We start from the raw sequence: 27,986 nt of genomic DNA, 5'->3' as shown, positions 1-27,986 counted from the left end.
TTGCATTACTTTCGCACAATTATGTATTAATCAAGTATACGCCACGTACTCCACGCACTCAAACTCAATATGAGAGAATGCCATAGTCGAGTGTCTCGACTATGAGATGCCCAGTACTTGGGATGCACTTGTATATGAGATTCTCAAATTGCTGTAGCTTTCAAATGTGAAGCGCTGACAGCTGGCTGGGTCTCCCCGGGAGCTATGCTTGGGATAAGGAGGTAACGGATGTAATGTTGATGCCAGTATAAGGTGACAATACACAGACAGGGCCATATCAATTGACAATTGATGATAATAAAGAACTTATTCATTCTAGGGAGTCATGTTCGCTACAATATACCATTCATCTCCAGGAATACCTTGTATAAATATACTTCAACAAGACATAAACACATTGAACAGCACGTAGCCGGGGCTATTATTAACACATTAACAGGTCGCTACTCGTCTGATTTATTTGGATAATTCATAATTATAATATGCAGGAGGCATCATTGGTAGCCGACACGTGACAGTGCAAACAATATATAAAATATGCGCCGGAAATTTGTTTGCTCCTAGCAAACATAAAAAACAATGAATACTTAATAAACACAACAACACTATAGCTATTAAATGTCAAATTAATTTTCATGCCATTAAATGCAGCAAGTGCTACACAAAGAACCAAAAAATAAACCAAAAATATAGAATAAATGTTCAACAATCAAACGCAAGGAAACACAAATCAAAGCGAACGATTCAAGGTTTTCCAAGCAAGAACAGAGAACGAAAACCCGCAGAAAAATAATGGGAAAACTGGAGATGAAAGGAAAACAGACCAAACAAGGAAGGAAATTTGTTTTCGGCCATCGATGCTTCAGATACACTTGAAAAACTACTTATATGGGAAGAGAGCAGATGCAGGTCATAGGTAGATTTCATATTTTGAGACATACATTAATTTGGAATACACAGATTGGGATTTCATGAGGGTCCTGTCAAGGGTAAGTGAGCGATAGGTCTCAATAGCCAATCAAATAGATCAGAAAAGAAAGAATGCTGTCAGATGAGGCTCGTTCCTGTTGAATATTATATGGAGAAAGACAAGTTTAAGAATGAAGTTAGTTTTAGGGATATTTCTGATTACCATATGCTCATACTTTGTCTTCTGCTTTCTTGTAAGTGCACACCAAGCCTTAGCTCCTTTTCGGACCGTGTCTTTTGGCGTCAGCCAGGGATACGTCTTTCTGTACACCCGCAGATAGTTCCAAAAGCCATTATTGGCTAAACCGAGACGTTTTTGCAAACGAATACTACTCGTTTCTTGCATAAATTTCCTTTTATTAGTGCATTTTTTATGTTTCTTGCGCCTTTTAGGTGGCACCATATCTACTATCAGCTCTGTTCCAAAAATGTTTATTATACATTTTTTCCAAAGCCAACTATTGTCTATGCCCTAGAAACAGATATGGATCCGACTGCCTGTGGATAGGTCCGCAGATAAGTCGGTTGATAGCTCCCCTTAAGTTGTGGAACACCATCGAAAGGGATCAGATATCGTTCTCGGTGTCACAAGCATCAAAATCACAATGCTGCCTGCAAGGGTATAGACAAAAAAAAGAAAGGGAAATGAAAGCAAAACATAGACCGAAAACTGTGCATAAGTGCGGCTTAAAGGGCGACTGGCTTAAGGTCTTAGGCGTCGTCTGAAGAGTGTGCACATGGGGACTGGGGGACTGGAGACTGGGGGACATGGGTAATGCCATTGGAAACGTGCATTGAGCTAGCAAAACAAATAAATATGGCTATACAATTTATCCAGTCGAAAGTTTCCATTCCATGGACCCATGGAGTTGCTCTTTTATTTACCAGCATGTATTTACATAGATTTACATTGAAAACACTTTAAATGCCTGGCAATCAACGCCTGGCTGACTGAGGACCTCAGCTAAATCGGATTGGAGCGGACTGGAGGCTGGGCAGGGACTAGGACCTGTGCACAATTGTCCTGGCTGAAACATAGTTAAATGACATAAAAGACCGATGCCCCCTGGCTCCCAGGCCTCTCGAAAAGTGCAACGAGGTCGACAACACATACAGAGGCAAACTTTGTGGTTAAAACTAAAGTGGCCTTTTTAGCATTCTACAAATACCAAAAAAGAAGGCAGGGAAAGTGTCCAAATAGTTGAAAGTAGAAGAGAATTTTGTGCCTGCTCATCTGCATTTGGCCACAGTTTTCGCTTTGGCCTCTTTTTTAATATTTCAACACATTTTTCGCACTGCAATGGAGGAGCACGAACCGGGCCAGGACAAGGACCAGAATCAAGTCCAGGTCCTGGTCCAGTCCAGTCCAGGAGTCCAGCGTCGAGGACTTTGGTCTTTCGTGTCTCTTTGCGGTAATTTATGCATGCTGTTTGCGTTCACTCGACTTTTTGGCCTTTGCTGGTTATAAAATAAATAAGAGATGTCACAAAAATGCTTTGACACGCTTGTTACTCTGCCGAATATTCGTAGAGTAAGTTCCTGAGCAATATATACAAATTTACTTGATTTAATAGAGGTTGCACGACACGTTTTCCTCCGATACTTTTTTTGTTAATTAAGCAAACCCTTATATTCTATCTCTGTCTCAGCTTTAATGCTCATTCAAGTGCTGTGGTTTATGCTGTTGATGTTGATCCTCGCTTAATGCTGGGAAGTGTCATCCTTTATGGGTCTAACAGAAATTATCGCCAGTAGGCCATGTTCCAAGGCCAGTCAACCAGGCCCCAGCCCAGGCCCAAAGAATTGTCTTTGTTCCGGGTCGGAGAGGCTTTGGGGCGAGAGCTTATCACAGAATTGGCAGTTAGACTTAATTGAATATTCAAATGGTGCTGGGGCTGGGAAAATGGCCTGGGAATACTCATGGAGCCTCCCCCGATTCTACTTTAACTTTCAGCAAAATATTCTCCATTGAACAATAGTTCTTTAAAGACTTTTTAATTGAATTATTCCCGACTGAAGTGTGGAAAAACGACCGCTTTAATTGAAAGTGAATCATTTTTTTTTTGTTTTATTAACGCGGTCGCACTTTGTATTCTTGTAATTGAATTATAAATTGTGTGTGGATATGAAATAAGAGCGCTTAAGTTTGGAAAATTTGCATAAATAATTAACATAAAGTGGCAATGCATTGTAAGCCATTTGCATTAAAAGTGTTGAGTCGAATAAAACCGTATTAAATTTTAAATAGAATTTAATTCGAACAATTCCCATCTCTGAGGAGTCGGTCCTTGTTTGTACTTTATCTACTAAGAACTCTTGGTGATTCTCAGAGGACAACACTTTGAGGAGGTCCCCATGCATGGGAGATTTTATTTTATATATTTTTGCCATCCTTCTCTTCCAGTTGGATGACTTTTGTGTTTCTTGGTGCTATTTTCTTGGCTCTCGCTGAGTGGTCTAATGAAAAGCGTCCAAGTGAGATTTACTTAAACAAATTCCAAGACATTTCCCCAGGCACTAGCCAGATGTCTTGGCCCCTCCGCTCTGAATCTTTTGGATGCATTTTGGTAACATTTTCACAGCTGGCCTTCGCTCGCTTTTCCATCGAGTTTTCTCATTTGGCTGTTTCGAAGTTTGTATAAACTCTGAATAAAATTAAATGTGTTCATTTGCCTATGCAAAATTCCACTATGGCCGGCTTTTTTAAATGCCATAAAAAGATGAGAAAAATGCACAAATAAATACGAAATAAAATACAAGACAGCTTTTGTTTAAATGCCTTTTATGTGCAATATTGAGCCAGCAGGCATACATATGAGCAATAAATCAATGGCAAATAATTCATGTGCATATTGAATATTTTTGCAGTGCGCGCAGTTCGCACAGATCTCGAAAATGTTTGCTAAATAAAACGAGAGTATTACACTCACACAAATCCCGATTTATATGTTTCAGTCAAAAAAAATTAGCTTAAACAAGGCTTTGACTTTGCGCAGGACCTTAATTAGAGCGTCTTTTTCCTAATTCCCTCTCAGGCGGGGAATGTTAAGCCAAATGAATTATAGTATTTGTAGTTAGGGATGGACTTAATGATACCTAAGATACCTAAGTGTGAGCACTTTTTATCTACGATTTTATACTCGTTCCAGATTACATACATACATATGTATGTATTGAGAATAAAGATTACAAAAAGATTATTTGAATGCCATTGTGGGTGTCAAATTTATTCCATTATTTAGACTACCCCACAAGCCTCGCCCTTACAGGGTATGGCAACAAAAGGGAATGTTTTTGCCTTGCAAAAAAAGTACAGGACAAGACGCAGACCCGACATAGTCGTCGGCTGTCGGCGACCGGAAATGGCATTAGTACTCAGGCCCAGCGCCCTCCTCGACATTATAATTAAATGCGCTGGCCGCGAGGCTCCCGCTCGCCAGGTCTGGCCATCGTCTGACTCCTCCAAGGGCCACTCGGGGCACGAATAGTGCACCCTGCAAATAATTAGCATGGCTACGAATCCTGTGAGTAATTAAGGTAAGTCAGCTGTTGCCCTCGTCTCAAAGAAGCGGGTAGGAAACAAAAAAAAACTGTCGCCCATTGTCAACGGAAATTAAAGTTTAATGGGGCAACGAGTTCAGTTTTTTAGCTGCGATTCGCATGTGGAAGTGCGCGATGAGCTTGTCGCTCTATTTTTTATGCCAGCCAAATGCTGGTTGCATTTCCAGCTATTAAACTAGAATTTTACCAACCAGTTGACAGGAGCACAGGCTGCAGCTGCAAGGCGAGAAAATTGGTGTAAAAATACGGGAAAATTCCCGGCGAGAGTTTTATTTTAACTGGTGGCATGTGAAAAGCAATTACAGAAGTGATTTGGAAATAATTTCCAGAGGGGAAATATTTGGTAAATTGCTAAAAACAAAATCTACCAGGGCATATAGGAATTTGAGTATTTTTGTAAGGGAAAAGTTGCAGTTTATAAACAAAATAATTTCCACTGGGAACAGATGGTTTTTAGATAATATTTGAGTCTGGTTTAAGCCTTGCAGCCATCTGAGGCTATACCTAATGGCCAACAGCAAATAATCCATTCACAACGACGTTTATATCACTGATGTGGTAATGGCTCATTGTTTCAATTGTCCATTGTGCGGGGGATATTACATTAATTAATTAGACACCTGCATGGAGTGTACACATATCTCGGCCACTTGTTGGCTCTCATTGGTAGGCAAATATGAGTTTATTTATTATTGAATTCCGTGTATTCCACTGAATATTGGCTGGCTCAGAAACAACACTTTATCTAGGTCGCTTTTTGCGCTCTCTCGATTAGATTCATTTAATCAACCGAATGCTATCAGCGAATGCTATATACTAAACACTGTCTACGAGTAGTCAGAGCGAAACTTAGTTAAAAAGACACAAATTTGTACACGTTTTTTGGGAAACTTTTGTTTATTTAATACTTATTTTATATCTTGGGTGTTAATGCTTAAATTTTCTTTAAGCTCTCAATTTATTTGCACAACACATAGGCCAAGAGCATTTTGATAGCGAATCGGGGTTATTAGCACGACATTTTTTTATACGACAACTCAGCCAATTAGTCACAGTACTCGTTCTAATGAAGCGGAATTTTGGGCCTGATTTTCGATTGTGGGATCACCGTACTTTGATGGATTGAACCTCTAGAAAAATCATAAACACCGCAACGGCCACATAGGCAGCAACGATGAAGAAGATGTGCAGGAGGCTGGTAGTGAAGACCTGGGCCACCAGGATCACGGTGCCCAGGCTGAAGACGCAGCTCAGGAAGACGATCATCAGGATGGTGGACCAGTTGCGAAACCAGGCCAACTTCTTGTCCGGAGGGGAGACATACGTCGGCTTGAGCGGGCTGTACTCCTTCCGGTACTGGTCCTCGTAGCCGCTGGTAAAGTCGATCTCGTCGTTGGCCAGGCCGGGGCCCGAGGGCTCCCTCGCTTTTTTATTGTCCGTGTCCATTTCGAGACGCGTTCGCCGCTCAACTACGGGTCCGTAACTGGCGGCACAGGGAGCGCGAAAGAGCGTCTATTTCAGTATCTGTTTCCATTTTAGTTGATTACCAATCATCAGGGCCCAAGCAGTTGTTGGCTGCGTCATTATCGCAGCGGCAAAAGGTGTTAATTGAGGCAACAACGAAACAAACAGAAAAACAGAGAAACGGAGAAACAGAGAAACCGAGAAACAGCCGGAGCTGACAATCTTTCTATGTCGTTTTGTGAGTCAGATAAGATATTCGTTTTCTCGCCAGATACCCGAGAACAAGAGAACTGCAGAGCTCCCACAAAACAAGAGCCCGAGATAATGAAAACATAAAATGCAAAAAGAGAGAAAACTCTCATGGCACAAGGAATCTTATCAATTTCTATCATGACTCTCCGAAGTCCGGACTGTGCTGCTGCGTTCTCTTTGACCACACAGCATTTCGGTCTTTAAAATACTCTTAAAATCTTGTGATAATTGTCCAGTGATAATTTTTGTTTGTACTACTACTATGTTTTGCCTTTGCAAACAAAGTTGTGGCCTGAGGCTTTTTTTAGAGTTCTTTTCCCATTCAAGGCGTTCCGTAGTATTTGTAAAATAAGATCAAAGAGACCGTTTTCAGCTTTATTATACAAAATTTCGATTTGAAGCCAGCACTTTTATTTTAATAAAGACTGATTTTTCCTTTGATTGATCCTATATCAGCTATATCTGACTTCTAAATGTATCTTCTCTACAACAGCTATAGTAATCCGATGTGGAAAAATAAACAATCATTTGAGGCTAGAAGATTATAAAGTTCCGATGTCAGTGGTTTTGCTATGATACCTTTTCCCCGGACGGTTCTTGAGAAGTATCTGAGGTCAGTCACAAACACTCGCTATGCGTCGCATCGTGGCACATCCGATGGCAGAGAACAACAGAAAATTGAGTACAAGAAAAGCAAACAGTGTACGGGTCGGTTACGAAACAGCAACAATGAAACCCAAGTTCGCATAAAATAAAAACTATACAAAATTTCATCGAGTGTGAATACAAAGTTTCAAAATTTATATCTGGAAATCATTTTTCAAGTATTTGAAGTACACCCAGAGAAAAAAGCCCTCAGCACTCGCTCACTCGCTCTATATAAAGCTCTTTTATTTATATTTAAATCAAAGTAAATTGTATTTAAATTCATTATGCTTTTAAATAAAAACCGAATATTTAATTTAAATGTGGGTGTGTTTCTTTTTACTATTGCATTCTTCTCTCAGTGTATTTGAAGTTTCTACCTTATTTTGGCATGTTTAAACTACTTTAAACTCTTAAAAATTGATAAACCACTATATAAATAATATTTAAATGAAATTCTTGCAGTGTAGAAATTCAGCTGGATTTGTTTTCTTGGAATTTGTATGAAGCAAGCGCATTGCACGGGATTGACAAGCTCTCGTTGAACTGATTCTTTAGTATGCTAAGAGCCTTGAAGCTGCAAAGATCAGAACCAATTCGAAAAGCAATGCGGTAATATAGCACTTTTTAAGCCTCTTTGAGTAGTGAAAAATATAATGAAATTGCGTATTCCTTCCAGTGACGACAAGGAGATATTGTTAGATGGCGACAGTTACCGTGACATTGTCGAGATGGATCACCCTGTTCATGTGTCAAATGAAGAACAGCAACAAGATCCACCTGAACATGTGTATATGTCAATTGAAGAGCAGCCACCGGCAGAGTTGGACATTCTTCAAGGCGAGTCTCGATTTTCTAAATTTCTGCACAATTGGAACAGTGTGGGAATTTGCCTATTTTATAATCTATGCATGATTGTGTTAGTGGTGGTAATATTTATCTACAAGCGAAAGTATTAAAATTCAAAGATACGACAAACATTCAACAATTAGTTCAAAGAGCAACACGATGTGGTACTCGGAAGCCAGCTTAAATGGGCCAAATGGGTTAACATCAAAGAAAAGCGAAAGCTGCTTTTGTGATCTCCGACCTCCGAAGACCCTAAATGGATTCCAACTTTGTTCTTCTTTATAGCAGCCAAACAATTTAAGTTGTTGACAAAGTCATCAGCATGCAGCAGGCGGCAGCAGGCAGCAGGCGGCAGGCAGCAGGCAGCGACTCCCCAAGATACCAGCGCACTCGTAATGCCGCATCAGCAGGAAAAAAGGCAAAGCAGACTTGCCTCTGTTGCACTTTCAGTGTTTCAGCTGCCTTTCAGTTTTGTTGACAGAACTTTTATTTGATGCACCACAAACTCAACGGAAACGGACTGAGCGGGACTGAGGGGGAGGAAGAGGGCGACAAACATCAGCTGAGGAGTGGCTTTCGATGGCTTTCTGTTCAGCAATTAGGCAAATCTTTTGAGGCCAATTTGTTTGTTCTTTTTTCTGGATATTGTGCCACTTCTGGAGCACCCTTTCGACTTTATTGTTTTGCCATTACGAGAGAGAGCAACAGCAATTAATGTGGCCATACCCATCGGTCTACAATATAGGGGTCCCTCATCTTATGCAGCCTTTGCACAGACTCCTCGGATCCGATCATTTTATGGAAATGATGGATCGGCTCGTAATGGAAAGATTTTGCTGATTCTCATTCTGTTGCTCTCCCCATGCGACCCTTGATTGAACAGCCCAGCTTTTCTTCTGTAGCATTTTACAAATTCCTTTTACTTTTTTGTGGTTTTGGGTGATGCTTCTATCGTTCGACCTAATCTGTCTTGCGAACAGCCCCATAAATCTCTAAGCCTCACACGATTGAGGCCCATTTCTTGCACCTTGGCCGAGGCTCATTATTCAAATCTAAGACGCGGCTTAAAGTAAAGGCGATAGAAGGACCCATACAAAACAAATACAAAAAACACAAAAGAAAAGAATCAAAATTCATGGGGCGGTGCGCGAGAATTATAGCGACTTACTTGATGGTTTAAAGGCGCTTGTGCCACAGGACTTGCCCCTGCTTCTGGACGGGGCCATGCGTTTGTTGCTGCAAACTTTTTCCATCAAAAGTTTCGGTTTTCGATACGCCTGCTGGTGGCAGTAGCAGCAGCCACATCCAGCTCCAGCTCCAGCTTCAGGTTGGGCTTCAGCTCGGAAAAAGTGCCACTTCCGCTTTGCGTCAGTGCACACGGCTGCCGAGCACAAAAGTGTGACTGAAGTGGTTTCTGCTTCCAGCCCCATCGGTAGGGTGCCGCCGCCAAACGACAACCACGGACCGGGTGCTGGTGGTGGTGCTGGTGGCGGTGGTGGTGGCGCCGGTGCCGTGCAACGTTCAGGTGTTAATTAACTGGGGGCCGGACTGCGGCAAGTACTAAATTTAAAACTGCAACTTGCCCAAAATTAATGAGACTTGCATTTGTACGAATTACGCGATGGGAGATTATAATTTGCCTGTGCTACTTTTTTGGTTTTTTTTTTTGGCAAAGTGAACTTTCAAGTGGCCGAGGAGGATGGCCGTCAGAGCCATGAATATTCAGAGGTCTGCTGAAACATTATATCATCTTAATTTAGTTGGGAACGATGTACTCAGGTAGTTTTAAGGAACGATGCTATAAATTATAGAAATTATATAAACTTTGCCGGTATCCTGTATCCTTTGTCTCCATCTATTATCATTTCCACGTATTTAAACATATTTTAGCATTTAATTTACACACAGTTCACTGTTCTAAACTTAATTAAACCTACAGACAAGCCTCATATTAACAAGTGCTTGAAATCCAGACACCATTGATGTCTGTGTGTCATCAGTCTTTGGTCTGTGTGTGTCAGCGAGGAATGTTGGCCAACTACTTAGGGGATATTAGCCGACAAACAGAGGAGGAGACGAGGATGAGTCGAGTCTCGTCCGAGTGAACTGTTGAGCTCAATGCCATGACACTAAATCAATTGGGCCAAGTGTCTGCTGTGACATGTTCAACTAATGATGATAGATCAAGCAGGCACTAAGTCACTCACATGCGGACTGGCAGTGGGGCCTCGCCTGGTTCTGGTGCCTGTTTCTGGTTCTGGTTCTTGTCCTTGTGCGACACCGTAACTAATTTCCCTGCCGGTTACTTGTAGTCTCCTTTGCCATGTCATCCAATGCCATACCATTCCATCGCATTCCGTTCTATTCAACCCCATCCCAGACGAGTGCTGTAAAGGACATTAAGTCACATGCCGGACAATATGTCAGAGTCATATCTCACCCTTCACTTTCCCCATTATTTATTAATTTGATTTAATGTTGATGAAAATTGTGTGCAACTTTCCAGGGTCACTTGTCCGCCTCATTAGTACTAGTCGATGCATCAAAATGTTATTTATTTCATTAACTTTTTGTGAGTTTCCGGTTCCGCTAAACAGCTGCTAGTTTTGGGCAGCGTTTTATCACATAAATTAAACAAAATAAATTCCAACATCATTTTAATTAAAGGACATAAATAATTTCATGTTAGAAACGTGGTTTTGGGCATTTTTTCCTCTCACTCTTTTCTCATTTTGTCGCTCGAAATTTTAATTAACGAAATGTCGAAATTGCATCTGAATTGCCTTGGGGTTGCGGCGGGTGCCAAAAAACGTGAATTATTAGTAAATATTTGCAAATAAATAAGCAATTATGCGAAAGAATGTTGCCAAATTAGTGATAGTACGCCGGATTGCTGAATGTGTTTGTTGCTTTCCAAAGATAATTAAATTTCTATTTTTGCTCATTGAATTTTCGGACTCATGTGTATGTCCCGTACTGTATCGGCTAGTCCAATCACTAGCCTTAGGCAATGCAGTAAATTAGGAATGTACTCGTAATTATATTTCTCTATTGTATTCTACTATCTACTTGATTTTTCGAATCATTGACACCTCTAAGGATTGTACAATTCGTACGTTTTTTCCAAATATGTAAATAATTAATTTGATTTAATTTTTATTTTCACTAGAATTATCTAGAAAAACTCTTCAGGATTGAAGAACATACAAGTAGGTTTCAATTAGCTGTTGGAGTGCTCTTAAGGGTCCTGCACACACACAAATATTTTAAATTTCACATAAAAATCCGTATTTCCATATCCTTCGTCTGATAAATTTCCCTCCAACGTTCCCCGAAAACATTGACAGTCAAGGACTGCCTGCCTAATCCTTTGCTACGGAGTGTTATCTTTTCCACAGAATGGCTGTCGTCTGATGAGCATGTGCTTGAAAGAGAGTCTTCAAGACGAGAGTCTTCAATCACAAAGGTCTTTGGCGATTCTGTGGAAAAGATTACGCTTTTCGGGCACAATTAAATACACAATTAAATATATTTTGAATTGGAATTTATATATGAAAATTCAGAGCATTAGAATCCTAAATGGAGCAGCAACTTTGTTTTAAAGTCAGATTTAGACAAATGAGTGCAATTGAATTTTTCACGTATTTAATTGAAACGCATTTTGCCAGATTGCATGCAATTATACATACATCTATGTGGACTAATTGCAGCCATATGTTTTTTATTAAATTATAAATTTCATTTGCATTGGCAGTGCAAAGCCTCCGCAATCGGCTTACTCTCTAATGCCCATTAAACGTAATTAACTTTGGGCACATTACTCGCATTGGGTACTCGCACCGCCGCCGCAAATAAATAAATGTTGCACATTTTGGGGCAATTTAAAAAATACTTCGGTTAAGTGGTGACAAATTGGTCGTGAAGTTTGAAATTAATTTTATACTATTTTGACAGTTAATGTTTTCCCTGTTGGACTTTTGGACTGTTAGTTTATTAAATTAAGCAGGCATTAAACGTGACTGCATGTCTGTGGGCCTGGTATTTGGGTCATCAGTGGGAAAAACCAGCGCCAGTTCCAGTTCCAGTTCCAGTTCGAGGGCTGGAATTTAATTAAATGCGCGAATAAATTATGCAATATAATGGCAAACGCACTCACACGGTGCCCTTGCATATGGAATCGTATATTTCATTGCCTTTGGGTTAATACAGGGCCCCGAGAGAGAGAGAGAGAGAGAGAGAGAGAGACCCAGACCCAGACCCAGCGAGACACACAGTCACTGGCATAATTATATTTCCAAATATTGCATTCTGCACGCCGAAAAGTATGCCAGTCGCTGTCGACTGGTGTCGCCTCGTCCTCATCCGGGGTCCTGTCCTAGGTCCTGCACTATTATTAATGCAATTGCTGTGGCGATGATGGGGTGGCGCCTCCCCGAGACCACAATTACATCCCAAAACGTACATTATTACTCTGGAGATTTGCGAGCTTAATTCTTGTTAACCATTACGCTTTCCTCTGAAAGAGAAACATCTATTCTGCCTATTTTAAGAGGGGTCTTTTCTATCCCAAACATATACTTCCCCGCCATCCTCAGGGATACATATATGTATCGTAGAGCTCTTGTTTGGCAGGTCGGATAGCGAGCAGGATGAGGTTGTATTTTGGCGATTGCCACCATAGGTTTTCCTCTCACTGCAGGACTGTTTACTCATTAGGTATCCTAAAGTCTAGACAGCTCTGTAATTTTTACTTCACTCTTGCATCATTGACTTTTTGGAAAACAAGGTTTTTGGTGGTAATGGTGATAATATTGTAATGAGATTGCAAATGAAATCATTATCGGGAACATAATCGAATCGGAGGGCGATTGTCGACAGCCTGAATAACCGCACGGTTTGTTTTGGCTGCCATTTGCGTGGGGCGGATATGGTGGATATGGGCGTGTCACAGTTTCAATTTACATGCTTGTACTTCACACGCATGTCCATAATTTGCAACACACGCATACTGGTGCACACCCGCACCCACGCACACATACAAGTGCAACAAAATTGCCATTGCCTCGGCTTGTTATTGTTTCTGCTGCCACTTTCCCCGCTGCTGTTTCCCGTTCGGTTCAAAACAGTTTGCACATTGTCGTCATTAACGACAGTCCTTATGCCCTTGGGGAGGGTATTACGAAATGATAGAGGAGAGAGAATCGAGTAGATATGGACATGCCGTTCTGTTCATCTAAAACCCAACTAAAGCCAAAGAAAACTCTGCAATACTTGTGTCCATGATCGATTGACCCAGGGTAAGTTAGGGTAACTAAGCTTCGACCTTCGAACCAGTCCTTCCTCTCCTGTTGTTGATGTTCCTGCTGAAAGGCAGGGGCCATTCAGTGGGGTAGACCGCTGTGCAGTGCCATAATAATGCCATTGTTTATGTTGCTCCCGGCGCTCGGCCTCGGCCCCGGCCCCGGCCCCGGCTTCGGCTTCGGCCCTAATATCAGAGTAATTTCAATATTTAGTCAACCACTTAATAATGTGCGGCTTACTAATGATTATTAATTATTGTTAAATGTTTGTTATCATTCTGGTGTTGCCATTGTCTGTGCACTGCCACGGAGTGCAGTGGGGAGTGGGGCTCTGTTCCTTGCGGTTTTGCTGTAAGCCGGTTAACCGCATATTACGACGGATGTAGATGGAAGTTATGGATGGACGTTCACGTGTGACGCAGGTGAAATGCTATGCCATGACTCAAACGGGCTCCAACGATGCCTGGAATGTCGAGTGCATATTAGCTGGATCTATAATTATGTTATCTAGTTACCAGAAGGGGAGGTTGTACGGGAACTGATTTACACAAAAGTACTCTTTGAAAGGGGAATCTCGTCTGATATCCGTACACCTGAATGCCTTTATTCAATGTGCTCACGTTTTCAGGCCATTATGCACTCCATTACCAGATCATCGATAAGATTCGGCGTGTTTATTTATTATGTACAGGCACCCGACGAGGCAAGACCAATCCCATTGGCCTCTAATTACAAGTATGGTCAACAATTAAAAGTCATTTATTATCTTCGCTGCCTCGTCCTTGGCCATAACAATGACTTATGGCCACTAATTAAATCAGCAAATTACAAGCACGCACATTACATAAATTGTAAATTACAAATAATCCCCCCAGGGCCCCCCAGGGGTAAGTAACTGCTCGGCCAGGTGAAATCTCTGCCAGCACATATCCTTGAGCATTCAAGGAAACGACTTCAAATTTAAGGAGGTAATCGCTCTAAGTTTAGGCCTGATATTGATGTGAATATGTTTGAATAGAATGTATCTATGTGTGTATCTATCCACTTGCAATTCAGGGATTATTCGAATAGGTTTCCTTGAGCTTATTCATTACATTTCGAAGGCATCCCAGCCTTCTGTGCATGCACGTCGCCTCTTATTGCAGCTCAAGGGCAATACATCCACCAGGAAAGGGCAGCATCATCGCTCCAGGTCTTGGCTGAGCATCTCCCTTCATCGGAAGAAGGAAAGTTTCTTCCATCTCGCTCGCCGCTAAGACGCTATCATCATTCAGCGTTACTTTAGATAAAATTTGTATCACGAAAAAACAGTAAAACACAATGTACGAGCTCTGATGCATAGATTTAAGTTTAAGGAACTATTGTTGACTTTTTAAGAATTTGTAAGCTTTGCCGCGCCATAAACTGGCACTGTTTTTCTTCGTTTTTGTTTTCGTCCAAAATGGTAAGTGCTCTTCGCCCGACTATGTTTCCATATGGATACGTATATGCCATGCATATTCCCACACATCCCCAAGTCCGACTGGCTGCCAAACCACAAACGGGACCCCAAGGCAGAGGATGCTGCCAAGTCAGCTGCTACCGAGCTCTGGGCGTGGTGCTGCTCCTTCCGCTACTGCTGTCAACACTCGGGACTCGGAGCTGTCAATCTCAGGGTTGTGGCACAGTAGCAGTGGCAGTAGCAGTGGCAGTGGCAGCTTGTATTAAAAGAAGTCATCCTGTGCGCCCTGCCCAGTGTTTGCCCCAAATCAGCTCTACAGGTATCCATATCCTTCCTTCTATGCACGGGTGTGTGGTGTGGCTGGGACAGGTGAACTTGGCTCTAACATTTCACTCACTTTTGGTGGACTTTAAAAACAATTTATGCAACATTCTGCGGCGATGGGGCACTGCATTGCGTTGGTGCCACATGCCCGCAAACTTGGGCATGTCCCAAAAAAGCCAAGACCAGCAACGTTGTCGTAGATGTGGCAGCAGCCAGTGCAAAATACGCGTTAAATGCGCAAAGCGTGCGGCACGCGCGGCGATAGCCAGGAAGTCGGGGGGCTGCAAATGGGGGCCCTGTGAATATGTTGTCAAATTCTCGTGAGGGCTTTAGTTGTTGCCTTTGTCTTGCTGCTTCTTGTGGCGTGGAAGGCGGCAGTCAGATGCCAAGCAGTCAAGCTGCCGAGCAGCCGAGTATCCAGGCAAGCATATTTCAAAAACCCAACTCCTGAGTGGCCTAAGTGCCTGCTTACAGATACATTTGCCTAAAGTATAACGTCTAACGTCTAACGTCTTCGCTCCACTCTCAGTCACACTCAGTTCCATGTCTGCCCGTCTTGAGCGTATATCACTTTTATTTGAGTTTGTGTTTGTGGCATTAGACATATTAAGTATACGCATACGCATACGCTCGGGCTCCACACCCATGCAGCCATCACGTTCCGTGCATTACACCAGAACAAGGCTTAGGCCCCGTCCTGTTGCTCGTCTCAAATTAGAAGATTATGATTTTTGCCTTGGCTCTAAGCTTTTGCTAATGGCTTAAGCTTATGCTTTTTTCCCTTCTTTGTTGTAGAACCGAGCAGGCAAAGGCGGACTTAAAGTTTCTCAATATTCGTGAACTGTGTTCCTGTAAGCTTATACATTTTGAATATACTCGTACTTCCGCAATTTGTTAAGTTTTCTAAGAGGATTTTGTTTGCATTTTTTTAATTGTTTGCAAAATTTATCTTGTATGCAAATATTGCCTAAAATCCTTGAATCCTTGAAAATTTCTCTCAAATCAAAACGTGAAACTCGAGAAAATTTGTTTATTTTATCTTAAACCGAAAAACCACTTACCTGTTTGTTGTATGTTCTTGTAAAGTAAGTAAAGTAAGAGTCCCAGAAGTGTATGGGCAAAAAGCATGGAAAATGATCTGCATCCGCATCCGCATCCGCATCTCCATGCTCATCATTCTTATGCAGCGAGCAAATAGTTGTCGGAAAACAAAGAAATGAAACAGTCGGAAAACTCACTTAAATATGGATTTTGTTGCATTAAATCTCTTGTTGCACTCTGCCACTTTGAGCTTCCTTCCCCCCCCCCCCCCCCCCTTCCCCCGGCCCCCTTTGCATTAGCTTTTCTTTGCTGCTCCCAAAAAAGTTCTTTATAGAGGGGGGAGGGGGAAAAACTTCTTTTGACTGATTTTATTGTTGCCTTTGGCTGCATGCATCATTTATGGCTCGTGTGCTCTGCAGCATCCGGAAAATGCATTTCTAGCTGCTTCAACACTTTATTTACCCGCATACAGACCCTCAGCCAAATCATCCGCATGCACACCCACACCCAAACCCAAGCCCACACCCACTCTCGAGCCCCAATGTCAATGTTTATTGATGCAAAACAAGATTTTCCCGCTGACTGCAAGGAAAATGGAAAAATTCAAGCCATTCGCTGGGTTCCATACACGTTCGTGTTTTCCTTTAATCGTCTTACGTATCCAATGGATTGAAAGAATGGGGTCACCATGTTGTCTGGCTATCCATGATAGTTTGCTTATAATATGGAAAGCATATAGAGTCTATTGACTGCTGTGACCTCACTGAAACAGCCAAACTTTCCCTTCATTTCGGATCATCAAACAAATTCTTATTAAATCCCTCATGGAATTCGAGAGCTTAACCTTTTCGTTACCTTCTACCGACTCAAAGACTGGGATTCCTCTGGCTTAGACACGAAACGTTTACACTTGCTAATGGATTTTAAACAGTCGGCTTTGAGCACAACTGCCTGCGGTTCAACAGGTAAATTGATCAACATTCTGCCACAATTTCGCTTTCCGTTCTCCCAGTCGCCGCACTTCCTGCAGCGCCACGAAATCAACACAATTAACAAACTTCACACACCTGAAGACAGAGAGACACCGAACAGACAGATAGACAGACAAACCTTCATTTGCACTTCAGGTAGTAGACAAAGTAATCATCCTGAAAACACCGCAAAACGCTGTGGAAATTTGCTGGAAACTAACCCACATACTCGTACAGACAGAGACAGGAAGACGGGAAGACAGGAAGACAGCTTTTAATTGCATGCGCTTTGGAAAATGCACTGCAGGTTGCAGGTTGCTGGTTGCTGGTTGCACGTTGAAGCCCAGTCACTGATTCAAAGTTTTTCACGTTGCCTGCTGATGCCTGCAACTACTTCACTTAGCAGGGCCGCAGGGCCAGCCAAAAAGCGTTGCCGAGCATTAAAGCCAAGTGCAAACACGACAATGACAGGCGACAGGCAGGAGGCAGCAAGCGACAGGCGACAACAGCCAAAGATTATCCCTGATGCTTAAATTTAAGCGTGTTGGGGGTCGGTCTTGGTCTTGGTCGTGGCTCCGGGAAACGCTGGAAATGTGCGAAATCTAAGGCAAACGTGGCAAACGTGAGGGAGGTGCGTGTCATGCTCTAATGCTCATTGCGCAATCAGTTTGCTTAAGTTGGCTTTTGAGGGATGCGAGCGTGACACATAAATACGATGTTATTGATTTCCCGAATAAAGATGTTGCAGCAGAGATCTCGGCAACGGCTTTAAGATACATTTGACACACTATTTGTACAGATTATGTTTATCCCAGTATAAAGTATCTGCTTCCATCTCTAGCCAAAAAATTGCGTATAAGACCTGTGGAGCCACAACCGAGGAACCACCAAGTGCTGCTGATGTTTGGAAGGGCCTACCAGGGCTTGTAGTTTCCCACCGCTTACCCAACAAGTAATCATAATAAGTGCTGGCCAGCATGCAGAGCCGTTGCACAAGTTAACAAACATTTGGCCTCTTGGAGCTCTTGGACTTCCTTTAAACGAGACCATTGGAGCTTTAATGTTTGCTCTTTGCCATGTTTCCCTCAGACAGGACACACAAAATCAATGCCAGAAAACGCTTCTGCAGCCACGTGCAACATTTTTGATGTGTGTTTGAAATTATTTGTGGTGATTCTACGGTTTTGTGGCTGCCTGTGGAAAGAGTTCCCACTGTGGCAGGTAACATTAATGCGCATTTAGCATTCGTTTGGATTTCGGTTAGGGGTTTATCTGCGGGTAAGGAGGCTGCTGCTGCTGCTGCTGATGGCTCTGTGACGTGCCTGGAAATTTCAATGAGCAGAACTAATACATTTTTGAAATGGCATTGAAAATCAGAGTCGTGTGTTATTTATGCCTGGAATTGATTTACCACATTTGTTGGATATAAACATAGATTTTCTTTTAGCAAAATGTTTACTCGAAAGTTGAGAGAATTTATAGACGGGGAAATTGATTAGATTGAACTGAGGTCAAGGCTAATCCTGTGATGAGTGGTCGAGCAATGACAGAACGTCTCTCTTTAGTTTCCCAAGCAAAAAAGACAATATTCTTCGTACGAAGCTTATCCCATTCCATGCCAATCCTGGTGCCATTATTAGCATGAAAATGTTACCAAATAGCACTTGATTATTATTCATTGTCTGCTCATTGAGCGTAACTTTATTCTCTGTATCTTTTTTCTTGCTTTTCTCCGGCTAAGCGGGCACGGGGCGTCAATTATGCTAACAACCTCAAACACTCATAATCACTCCACAGGCAATCGTTTAGATAAGAGCCCGCCGCGCCAAGGAAACGCTGCGGGATATGCGATGGCTTCGCAGGAGACTAGACGGCCGTACTTGGGAGCGGCGAATCGTGAAACAAAGGGCACAGCAAGCTGAATAAATAGCACGATAAATGCCATAAACAAGAGCCAAAAAACTTTCACCAGAATGCGAAAAGAAACCGAACAAAGTCCAATAAAAGTCACGCAGCCACGATGCAGAGAGTCAGCACAAATGTCCGAAAACAAGTCCATGTCCGAGTCCGAGTCCGAGTGCGAGTCCATAAAAAGCAACAACTAAAGAAAAGTGCTCAGGCTTGATATCATAATTGCTTTAAGGAAACCCTTGCGTACAATTTGCAACTAGGTGGCAACACCGCCCCACTCCGCCCGCTCCGGCCCGCCTTGTGAACCGGTAACAACTCTCCAAGGACGAGATTTATGCGATTGCCGATAAGGACACTCGGGGAGTCGAGTCGAGTCTTTTGTCGTGTAATGGCATTTGTAAGCGTTGCCAGTGGGAAGCTCCTTAAGGCAATCACATTGCCCTTATTGGCCGTCGTCCCAGCCAAGGACCTCATTCTCACTCCCCTCTCGGAGCTGAGCCATTGTCCTGCTCCCGTAGCTGTATAATTTTCATTTTTGTATGCAGACTGCTTCTCTGGCAGGACTTTTCGTGTATTTATTGTTTTTTTAAACGCTCATTTCAATTAACATCGAAGACCAAACAAAAACTCGTACTGCCTTTCATATTAATTATTCATTAATAAAGCGGCAAAACAATACCATTTCTTTATGTATTTTCTACTTGTGATTGTGTAGAAGAACCGTCTTAATTGGACTATTCTGGCTGGTTTCTGCAGTTGTATATTTATGATAATTGTCTGGGCTATTTATAGCAAGATTCGGGGAGGCTTTTTTGGGTAGGCGTGAGGCACGTCGCCGTCTCCTTTGAAAGAGATTCATATTTATGAGAATCGAAGTTTATGAGTGAATATTTTGTGTTTATCGATAAAGTTGGTTTTAAGAATGTCTAGACCCGGTCGAAAATGGATATTCCCGATTTGCATAGACCGTTAAATAAAACATAAAATGTTCTAAATTTTTCAGATTTCGCTGAACTATGAAATGGTGCCTTTCAAATTCGTTAAATTCTTTCAACTGCCATTCACTTTATCTTGCCAATTTCGAAGTGGTATAAAGATTTCTTAAAAATGGGTTTCATCCATTCTGGGAAAACGAGAATGTATTTTCAATCACTCATAATAGAGCGAAAGCTTTCCCAGGAAGTTTCTCCGCATAATTTACAACTATGCTCTAGTTAGCATTCCCATTCCCGTTCCCATTAAGATCTCTGGGCCAGCCCGTGTTGACCTTTGCCCAGGACCCGAGAAAACTTCACGGTGCCAGAGTTAATGCGGCTACAAATTTTCGCTATCATCGTGGCACGCTATCGGCATCATTCATCATGCGCTGCCAAACAATTGACAACATAAAACGGCAAGGACGAGGACCGGGACGAGCACCGGGACGAGGTGCCGGAGTGGTAAAAATCCCCCCTGCCCCCCCCACCCCAACTAAATCCAACATTTACCTGCAAATGAAACTTTTGAATTTTGATTGCGTTGGCGCTGATGCTGGAACGTATTCGGGCTGGGGTTGGCGCTGGTGTCGGGGTTCATTGTTATGGTAAAGTGCTTTCTTTTTATCTTTTGCTTCTTGCACGGTGGCTTAAACTGGGTCGTCAGTCAGTCCGTCAGTCCGTTAGTCCTCCAGCCGGTCGGTTGCCGCGTGGGTTGGTCGGGCACTTCATATGCAAAGTATGATCCACTTAATGCGATTTATAACGCTACTACAGCCCCCAGTCTGAGGTGGCGCCAAGCAAATATACTCGTAGTACGAGTGTATCGAGTGCCCGGAGCCCTGCGTAAACTATGCCTTGGGCTGCAGCATCAGCTGTAGATTCGCCTTTCCATATACTCGTTTGTTCCGCCTGTCATGCCCATCAGCCTCCTGTCTCCAGTCTGCTGTCTCCTGTCAGTCTCCAGGAGCCGCTGTCGCCTCCGACGCCTCGCCTCGGTGCTGTAGTCGATGATGCTGCGCTTTCATTCATGGCGATTATGTCGAGTCTGCCATTGTTGCCTCAGCCTTAGAAAATCCATTTCAAATCCCCAGTTTAGCGTAAATTTATACGGTGAAAACTGTATTTTGTATTTCGTTTTCTCTTTTTTTTTCTCATTTCCTTCTGCTTCTTTTTATGCTAGTCGTATTTATGTCATAAACTCGCTTTAGTTGTTTTAATTTAACGCCAAAATGCAAAAAGTAAATGAAGACAAGGCCAAGGAAGGAATCGGTTTATGCAGCGCTTTTCCCCCTCTGATGATGTTACATAATTGTGCGCGAACACTTCCATTTAAAACAGATTTCGCTTCGATGGACCAAGCCCCCAACCTCAACGGGGGTCCGGAGCCAGCACCGTTCCCCATGTCGTATGCGTAACATTGTTAGCCATTGTTCTTGGCCGCGCATCCCCGCGGGGTAGTCGCTCCGCTATGGTGCTATGGTGTGTGCATTCGCGGTTCAGAAGAAACCAGAAGTAAAAGCGGCATACGAAGCTTGGAGTACCCTAGAAGGTCCAAGGTTTCATGGCACCTGAGGGCTATAGTGAGACGATCTACTATTATATTTTATATAAAATATATAGTTACGGTTATGTATGTTAGGTATATAATAGTTTGATCCTTTCTTGACGTATATATATACAAACCCAAATTGGTACTCGATAGCTTCGCGAAACAACTGACCATAATACCCTCCGTGAGGCCATAGAAGGGTAACAAGGTTGTGCAAAAAGCATATTCAAATATGAGAAAATTCGGGCAGACTGTATCCTTTTATCCCGTTTGGTGGTACACATAAAATTTCAGTGAAGGGCAAAAAATATTGCCAGAAATTGCGGTGCTGCGATTTAACTTTATCAACTGCTGCAGAAATTCATCGGAGCGGCCCGCACATGTGTAAGAAAATGGTCTCTTGAAACTTGGCTGCCGCCACAAGCTGCCGACTCATTAGCAGCTACTTAAAAACTACTCGAGCAACAGCTGTCAGGTGTGCTCATACGACACAGAGCCCGTGCCACACCGTTCCTGCCACGTTATATTCAGACTGGCGCATAACGGTGGCAAATGTCAACATAACGTTACATTCAGGTAAACTGACAGGCAGGTCTCCGTGGGGCAACAGCTCTGGTCCCTGGTCCCTGGTCCCTGGTCCCCGGTTTCTGGTCTGCGCTCTCTGGCGGTTAATTAAAAATGGAATCCTGCCAACCCACCGCAAAACACACAAACAAAAAAAAAGAACCCGAGTGTTGAAGTATTGCTGCAGGGAATAAGCGTATGCGAAAATTTCTGCTTAAAGCTGATGATTACTACTTCTATTTAGCTACTAAATTTAGTCCAGCATATACTGGAAAACTTTATCCACTTTTTGCTGCGTTGCACCTGTCAATGAGCTCATTAAATTGCAATTTGAGAAGATAATTTAGTAGAAATGGAGCCGTGGCTCAGTGCTGATTACGCGTACTTAATGGCTAACTTTTTTCCACATTGTCTTCCATTTCTCTCTGTCTGCTCTTTGAAAGTTTTGCTGCATTCATAATTAAATATGTCTGGAGTTTTACTTACTTCACAGCTCTACGGTTCTATGGGTTTTTTTTTTCCTTTTTGCGGGAATAATTTTAGTAAAATTGCAAAAATGTTATGCCCGCAGAAGAGTGGTCAGTGAAGAGATAAAAAGTTATCCAAGTTGGTTTACAATTATAATTAAATTAGTTGCAGGTGTGTGCAGAGGAGATGCTTGATAGAAGTTGCAGAAATCTAAGTGTTATTTGATTTGCTAGTTAATGGAACTGAGAGGTAAATGAAAACAGCATTTATATGCATTTGAGAGCAGTCCTTTTCAGTGCAACAATTTCTTTAGCCTTCAAATCTGAGACTTTAAGCCGAGGTCAAGGCTAACTTCAACCGAAGATTGGCAAGTGGTTGGCCCTGGGATATAATTTAATACCAATAAAATGGTTTGTCTTTCGTTAAAATTAAATTTCACACTTTTCATTCCATTGCCAATTCAATTTTTGATATTATTCCCTGACAGACCAATAAAATTGTCACATTTCGCAACATGTCTCTGACAGTTGTGTGCGGTTTGAAGCTTCGTCTCCTTCTTCTGGCTCCGGCTCCTGCTCCCGCTCCCGCTCCAGCTCTGGTGCTGGTTACGACTTGTTGTTGGGTCAGTTTATTGTTTGCCGGGGAATACCACCAGGGAAGGGAGAGGGCAACGCCTGCTCCGTGTTGTTTGGACAGGGTGTACGAGTATGCATCATTGAAATATGTTTTTCGTTTACAGCAGCAACAGCAGCCGAAGAACAGGACAGAACAGCCCAGAACAAGCGAAAGCCGAGTGCAAAAATATTTTAGCAGCAGGAGAGGAGCCGCCGGAGCAGGAACAGCCGTCCTGTGGCAGAGCCACGTTACCGCAGCAGGCGGCCGACCAGAAACCAAACATTAAAAAAGGAGAGAAATACCAAAAGCAAAACCTTCATTAATCTTATTCAATGTCCGGCACATACTTTAACCCGATCCAGCCTCCAGTCCTCCAGATCTCCAGCATTCAGTCCTCCCACAGCCAGACGAGTATGTTTGTTTGTTTGTTCGCCCGCAGAGGGGTCGAAGGATAAACAATTTGCACATTTTAAGTTGATTTCTTTTGCGGAGTGGCGCATCCTCGGAGCCTCGGAGTGCTGCAACCTTGCATCGGTCACGCATTGCATACGTGTGTATTAAGTATACGCCGTGTGGTGTCCTGCGATCTGGCTTCCCAGCAACTTTATGTGCCTTACGTGCAGACAAATAAACATAAAAACGCAATCCAAGCAATATCAAGTATCCGCAAATACCATGTGCCAGGGTGAATCTTAAATTATTGACAATTTTCTAGCTGCAACTGGAGGTTGAACTATTGTGCAACTTTTGGAAAATCAATTAGCCATGACATCTGCATATTTAAATAGAAATTACAAGATTTTCCGATTAATAAATGGCCTCCAGAAGTCAACACGGCAGCTGTTGTGCATGAATTAGCATAGTTAGAGACGGAATTTACATATATAGCAAAATATTTTGGGAAATATTCCTATGCACACATTACGCATACGACGTGTGTGTCAGTTGACTATTGTGGATATTGGCACGGCAATTCATATTCAATTCATTAGCTGCACAGCGGGGACAGGTTGCAAGGGTGGCTTTACAGTTCAAGTGGAATTAGCATAATTCAAAACTGGGCTTATTCTATAGCCAATTGTCATGTGAAGGCATTGGTGGACAAGTAATTGGACATAACAGTTAAGCGGCGTTTAATTTTCCCATTTTTTACTTAAGAAAAGGTTTTTCTTTCGTAGAAAGGTTTGGCATAGCATTTGACCTATTCGAAAGCATTTTCCGACAGAGCTTTCATATGCTTTATTCTCATAACGTCTTTGTTTCAACTTTGAGGTAGACTTATTGTGTTCCAATCACATGCAAATCCCTTCCACATGAACTTTCTCAAATGCTCCTCTCCTCCAGCATTCCCACCATGTTTCCCTGCCCTAGGAAGCTGGAAACATTTGCTCTTTTTGGCCCTTGCCAGCTGGCAGTGTGTATTGCTTTCAAATCATCCTCAATCTTGCGGCTTGCGGATGGCTTTCAGTCTGCGGAAATCAAAAGACACATTGTGCCCCGCCTGGCAAGTGCATCATGTGGCAGACTGGGACAAACAACAACGTCGTTGTGGCTGTCATTGACACACAGTCGGAGGGACGGCATGACTGGAGGATGGATTTTCCATGCACATTATGGAATAGGACGTGCCTGACGGCTCACAGGGAGGGAGAGTGGCTAAGGGGAAATCGTCAGCGTAGCGCCCTACTATAAAGTCACAAAGTCAATTCATGGCTGCTGCAGTCGACGCACATAAATAAGCCCAAGAGGTTGGCAGATGTCGGGCCTGAGGACTCCTGAATCTGCTGGAACTGCCAGTAAACTGCTTTGACTGATGAGCGGCTCTCAATGGCGGCTAAACAGCCGAGTCCGCTGCTGGCTGGCGCATTAATTTCAGCCGGCTACGAAAATCCTTTAACTATTACCTCAAAGCCCGTCTGACTCACAATTTGCCTGAAGTTTCTACCCTGCAAAAACACTCATTCACTGCTTGAACAAGTGAAACAGAAGGAACAGAGAAAGACAGAGCGACAGAGGGACAGAGAGGAGAGAGCAAAGTTTTGTAAAAGTAATAACAATGGCCAACTGACTGAAAGTTTATTACAATGATGATCATGCGGATGACGATGATGGCAAGAATGCATTAAATTAAATACAAACGAAAGGAAAACAATCCTACAAGAGCAACAAAATCTGCAACGAGTTTTGTTTGTGACTGCTTTATTTACATGAAGTTTTTCATTTGTTTTCTTGTCAACATCGGAGTGGAAAAATACAAATGGCTGGAGCCAGGGAAAATGTTTCTGAAATTGGATTCACTTTTTTGGGGACATTCAATTGAATTTATTAGTGGATACAAAAATATTGCTTCCATCGCCACAAAGTGCACACATATGGAGAATACCAAGACTGCAGTTGCAGCCCCAAAACAGAGTTCAAGTTCAGTGTGGACTCACGCCTGCCCCAAAAAGTAGGCAACATAAATAAGCTGCACCCTAAATCCTTTCCCGAATGCTGCTCTCCTCCTTTTATGCATATTTGTTGCTCTTTTAATGCGATTGTGTTTAAATTTATAGCACAGCCAACAAGAGTGCAGCCCTCCCTGTCGTTGTCGTTCTCGCTCTCGTTCTCCTTTCTTCTTTTTTGGCAGTGCAATCAGAAGTGTTTGAGTGCCGGAAACAACTCGTTTTTCTTAACTGAGCAACACGTTTGCCTGCTGCCGCTACCGGGCGTCTATCTGCGCTGTTTGCTTGATATTATTATTGCTGTTGCAGCTCCCGCAGGTTGCATGCATTTCCACTTGATAAGCAAACATGATGAAGGAGCGGAGGGAGAAGCCGGCGCGAAGGCTGGCAAGAAAAATCAACACAAGCCGGAAAATATGCATGTACTTGTTACCGGTAGATTTCCATTTTAGATGGCAATGTCGTCGCCGCGCCAACGTTGTTTGTATTTATGATTAGGGCAGGGCCCCAGACCGCCCACGTCCACGTTTGTATGAGGAATAGCGCGGCCCAAAGTCGCGCCAATCTGCGCCACATGCAAACCAATCGAATGCCACTTAATTGGCTTTTTATGCGACACACTTTTTCCAGCGGGCAACAACTTTCCCGAGCCACTAAATTTCGATCAAGCGGGGCACAAGAAATGCAATTGCAATTTGCGAAAGCGGCAAGGACATTGCCATATTATTTTTATGGGTCGGTTATTCAAAAAACCCACAGAAACAAACTCTAAGAAAGGAGCCGCAGGCGAAGTTTTTCCTTGACACAGCCCGAAACCTCAAACAATTGCCTGGGAGTCCTGGTCGGTATGGCTCTGGCGTTCTCGAATTATTTGGTAGCACGAAAGAAAGCCAGAGAAAATTATCTAAAGGTGCCTTCACACTTTTCCATCGCTCCAATGCTCCAATGCTCCCTGTCCTATTCGGGAAGTGTCTCTCGTTTCTGCTTTTCTTGCAGTGTACTTTTTATTGGCGTCGTTTTTTAACCCACTCCTGCAATTTTCGCATCCAACTTGAGCAAGAACAAAACAAGTTGTTGATCACATAAAGCGGAGCCGAGTCGAGACCAGACCTGGCCAAAGGCAAACCCCTCGACCAGAAGCAGAGCCCTGGCAGAGCGGCGTCACTTCTTGTTTTCAGCATAAGTTCAAAGGTAGTACAAGTGGGCACGACATGCGACCAGAGGGGGCATGCCTCAGGCCGGGGGCATGGGCAGGACTGCCGCCAACAACTAAAACAAAACATTGACATAAAAACGTGAGCGCTGCTGTGGCTGCGGTTACAACAAAAGTTTTTTTTGCGAGTTGCGAGTTGCGAGTGAAATGCCCTTGGAAAGTAGGTATTACAAATTGCTGATGAAGTCTGCTGGGAATGCTTACACGGCAAAGTGGGTGTGTCAGATTCGAGAAGAGCTCTCAGAATCTCAACGTATGCTGTTTAAAGGTTTTAAGTGGCTACATTTTTGGGTACAAAGTGATCAAATAAGGCACAATTGTGGGGCTATATTTCGAGAGTTAATTTATACAATTTCAATAAAAATCTCAAATAATTCAACAGGAATTTGAGACTACATTAAACTCTAATTTACATTCGTGGCATATTTAGCTGTGTTATAAATAAATTATTAATGCCAGGCACTCAATATGTGTATCACAATCAAGCTCCTACTCCAAAAGGGCATCTCGTGTTTATTCAAAAAAACTTGCACATTTTTCCGTACTTTGCCTTCCGTACGTTTCCCATTTTTCTTGCTGCTAACGACGTTAGTTTGCTCAATTTTTTCCACCTTGTTTTTGCTTATTAGTACATAGTTTTATTTTTATGCGACGGCTGCACGAGTTTTTTCATATTTTCCTTTTTTTGAAGGTTGCTCTTACTCCATGGCTATGGCTACAGCTATGGCTATGGTTTTGTGTGTTAACTGGGCCTGTACTTGGGCCATAAATTTTTGAAACTTGAACGTAAATGTGTTCCATGGTCTGCATTGTTGATGTGCTGCTGCTGCTGCTGCTGCTCCGCTGTTCCTGTTGCAGTTTTCTTCCATGAAAATGCAAAGCTGAAAATTTGCTGTGAAACAGTTTCGCTGTATTTTTTCCCTGTGCCTCTTGTTGATATGTTAATCGGGGTGTGCATGCCATTTTAATATTATTTGGTCGTTTGTTTAATTTTAACGCCACCGCGGCAATATTTTTTCGAGTTTAAAAGAAGAGAGCGAGGCCCATTTAATTTTAATTACAAGAAGGATCCCAGCGAACTATGCCTGCCACAAGATATTATGCAAATCGGCTAACACCCACAAATATACGATACACGAGTGTGTACAGACACGGCTAGGTTCCCGCTGTCGCCACTGCAAACACAATCAAAGGTATGCCTCATATAAATGCCTCAAATTTTATTGTTTTACGTGCGTGAGGGGGGAATCGTGCGCCTCCTCTGTGTGTGGCGTGTGTGTGTGGCCATGTGTTTGTGTTTGTTAAGGAGCGTGAGACCTCATAAAAGGTGAAAGGCTGCCATAAACGCCTCGTACGGCTGTGTGCGTGTGTGTATCTCTGTGTCATAAAATGTGCGTAAAACTTCCTTGTGGCATTTATTGATAAAAC

At 42.7% G+C, this 27,986-nt stretch overlaps 2 protein-coding genes across 2 annotated transcripts; one reads left to right on the top strand and one right to left on the bottom strand.

Annotated features, from left to right (window-relative positions):
- Positions 1 to 5,422: 5,422 nt before the first annotated feature.
- Positions 5,423 to 6,008, bottom strand: LOC6595709. The gene has a single exon (XM_002020709.2). It carries the CDS (start codon positions 5,974 to 5,976, stop codon positions 5,635 to 5,637), a length of 342 nt encoding a protein of 113 aa, XP_002020745.1. The 5' UTR covers positions 5,977 to 6,008; the 3' UTR covers positions 5,423 to 5,634.
- A 1,448-nt stretch (positions 6,009 to 7,456) lies between these two features.
- Positions 7,457 to 7,850, top strand: LOC113565633. Its single transcript, XM_026988172.1, has 2 exons — positions 7,457 to 7,503; positions 7,571 to 7,850. Exons 1-2 carry the CDS (start codon positions 7,499 to 7,501, stop codon positions 7,848 to 7,850), a joined length of 285 nt encoding a protein of 94 aa, XP_026843973.1. The 5' UTR covers positions 7,457 to 7,498.
- The last annotated feature ends 20,136 nt before the right edge of the window (positions 7,851 to 27,986 follow it).

The sequence above is a fragment of the Drosophila persimilis genome, unplaced genomic scaffold (genome assembly GCF_003286085.1).
Source record: "Drosophila persimilis strain 14011-0111.01,24,50 unplaced genomic scaffold, DperRS2 tig00000191-arrow-pilon, whole genome shotgun sequence".
Lineage (NCBI taxonomy): Eukaryota > Metazoa > Arthropoda > Insecta > Diptera > Drosophilidae > Drosophila > Drosophila persimilis.
Note: the sequence above shows the minus strand (reverse complement) of the source record. Positions and strands in the feature narration are given on the sequence as shown.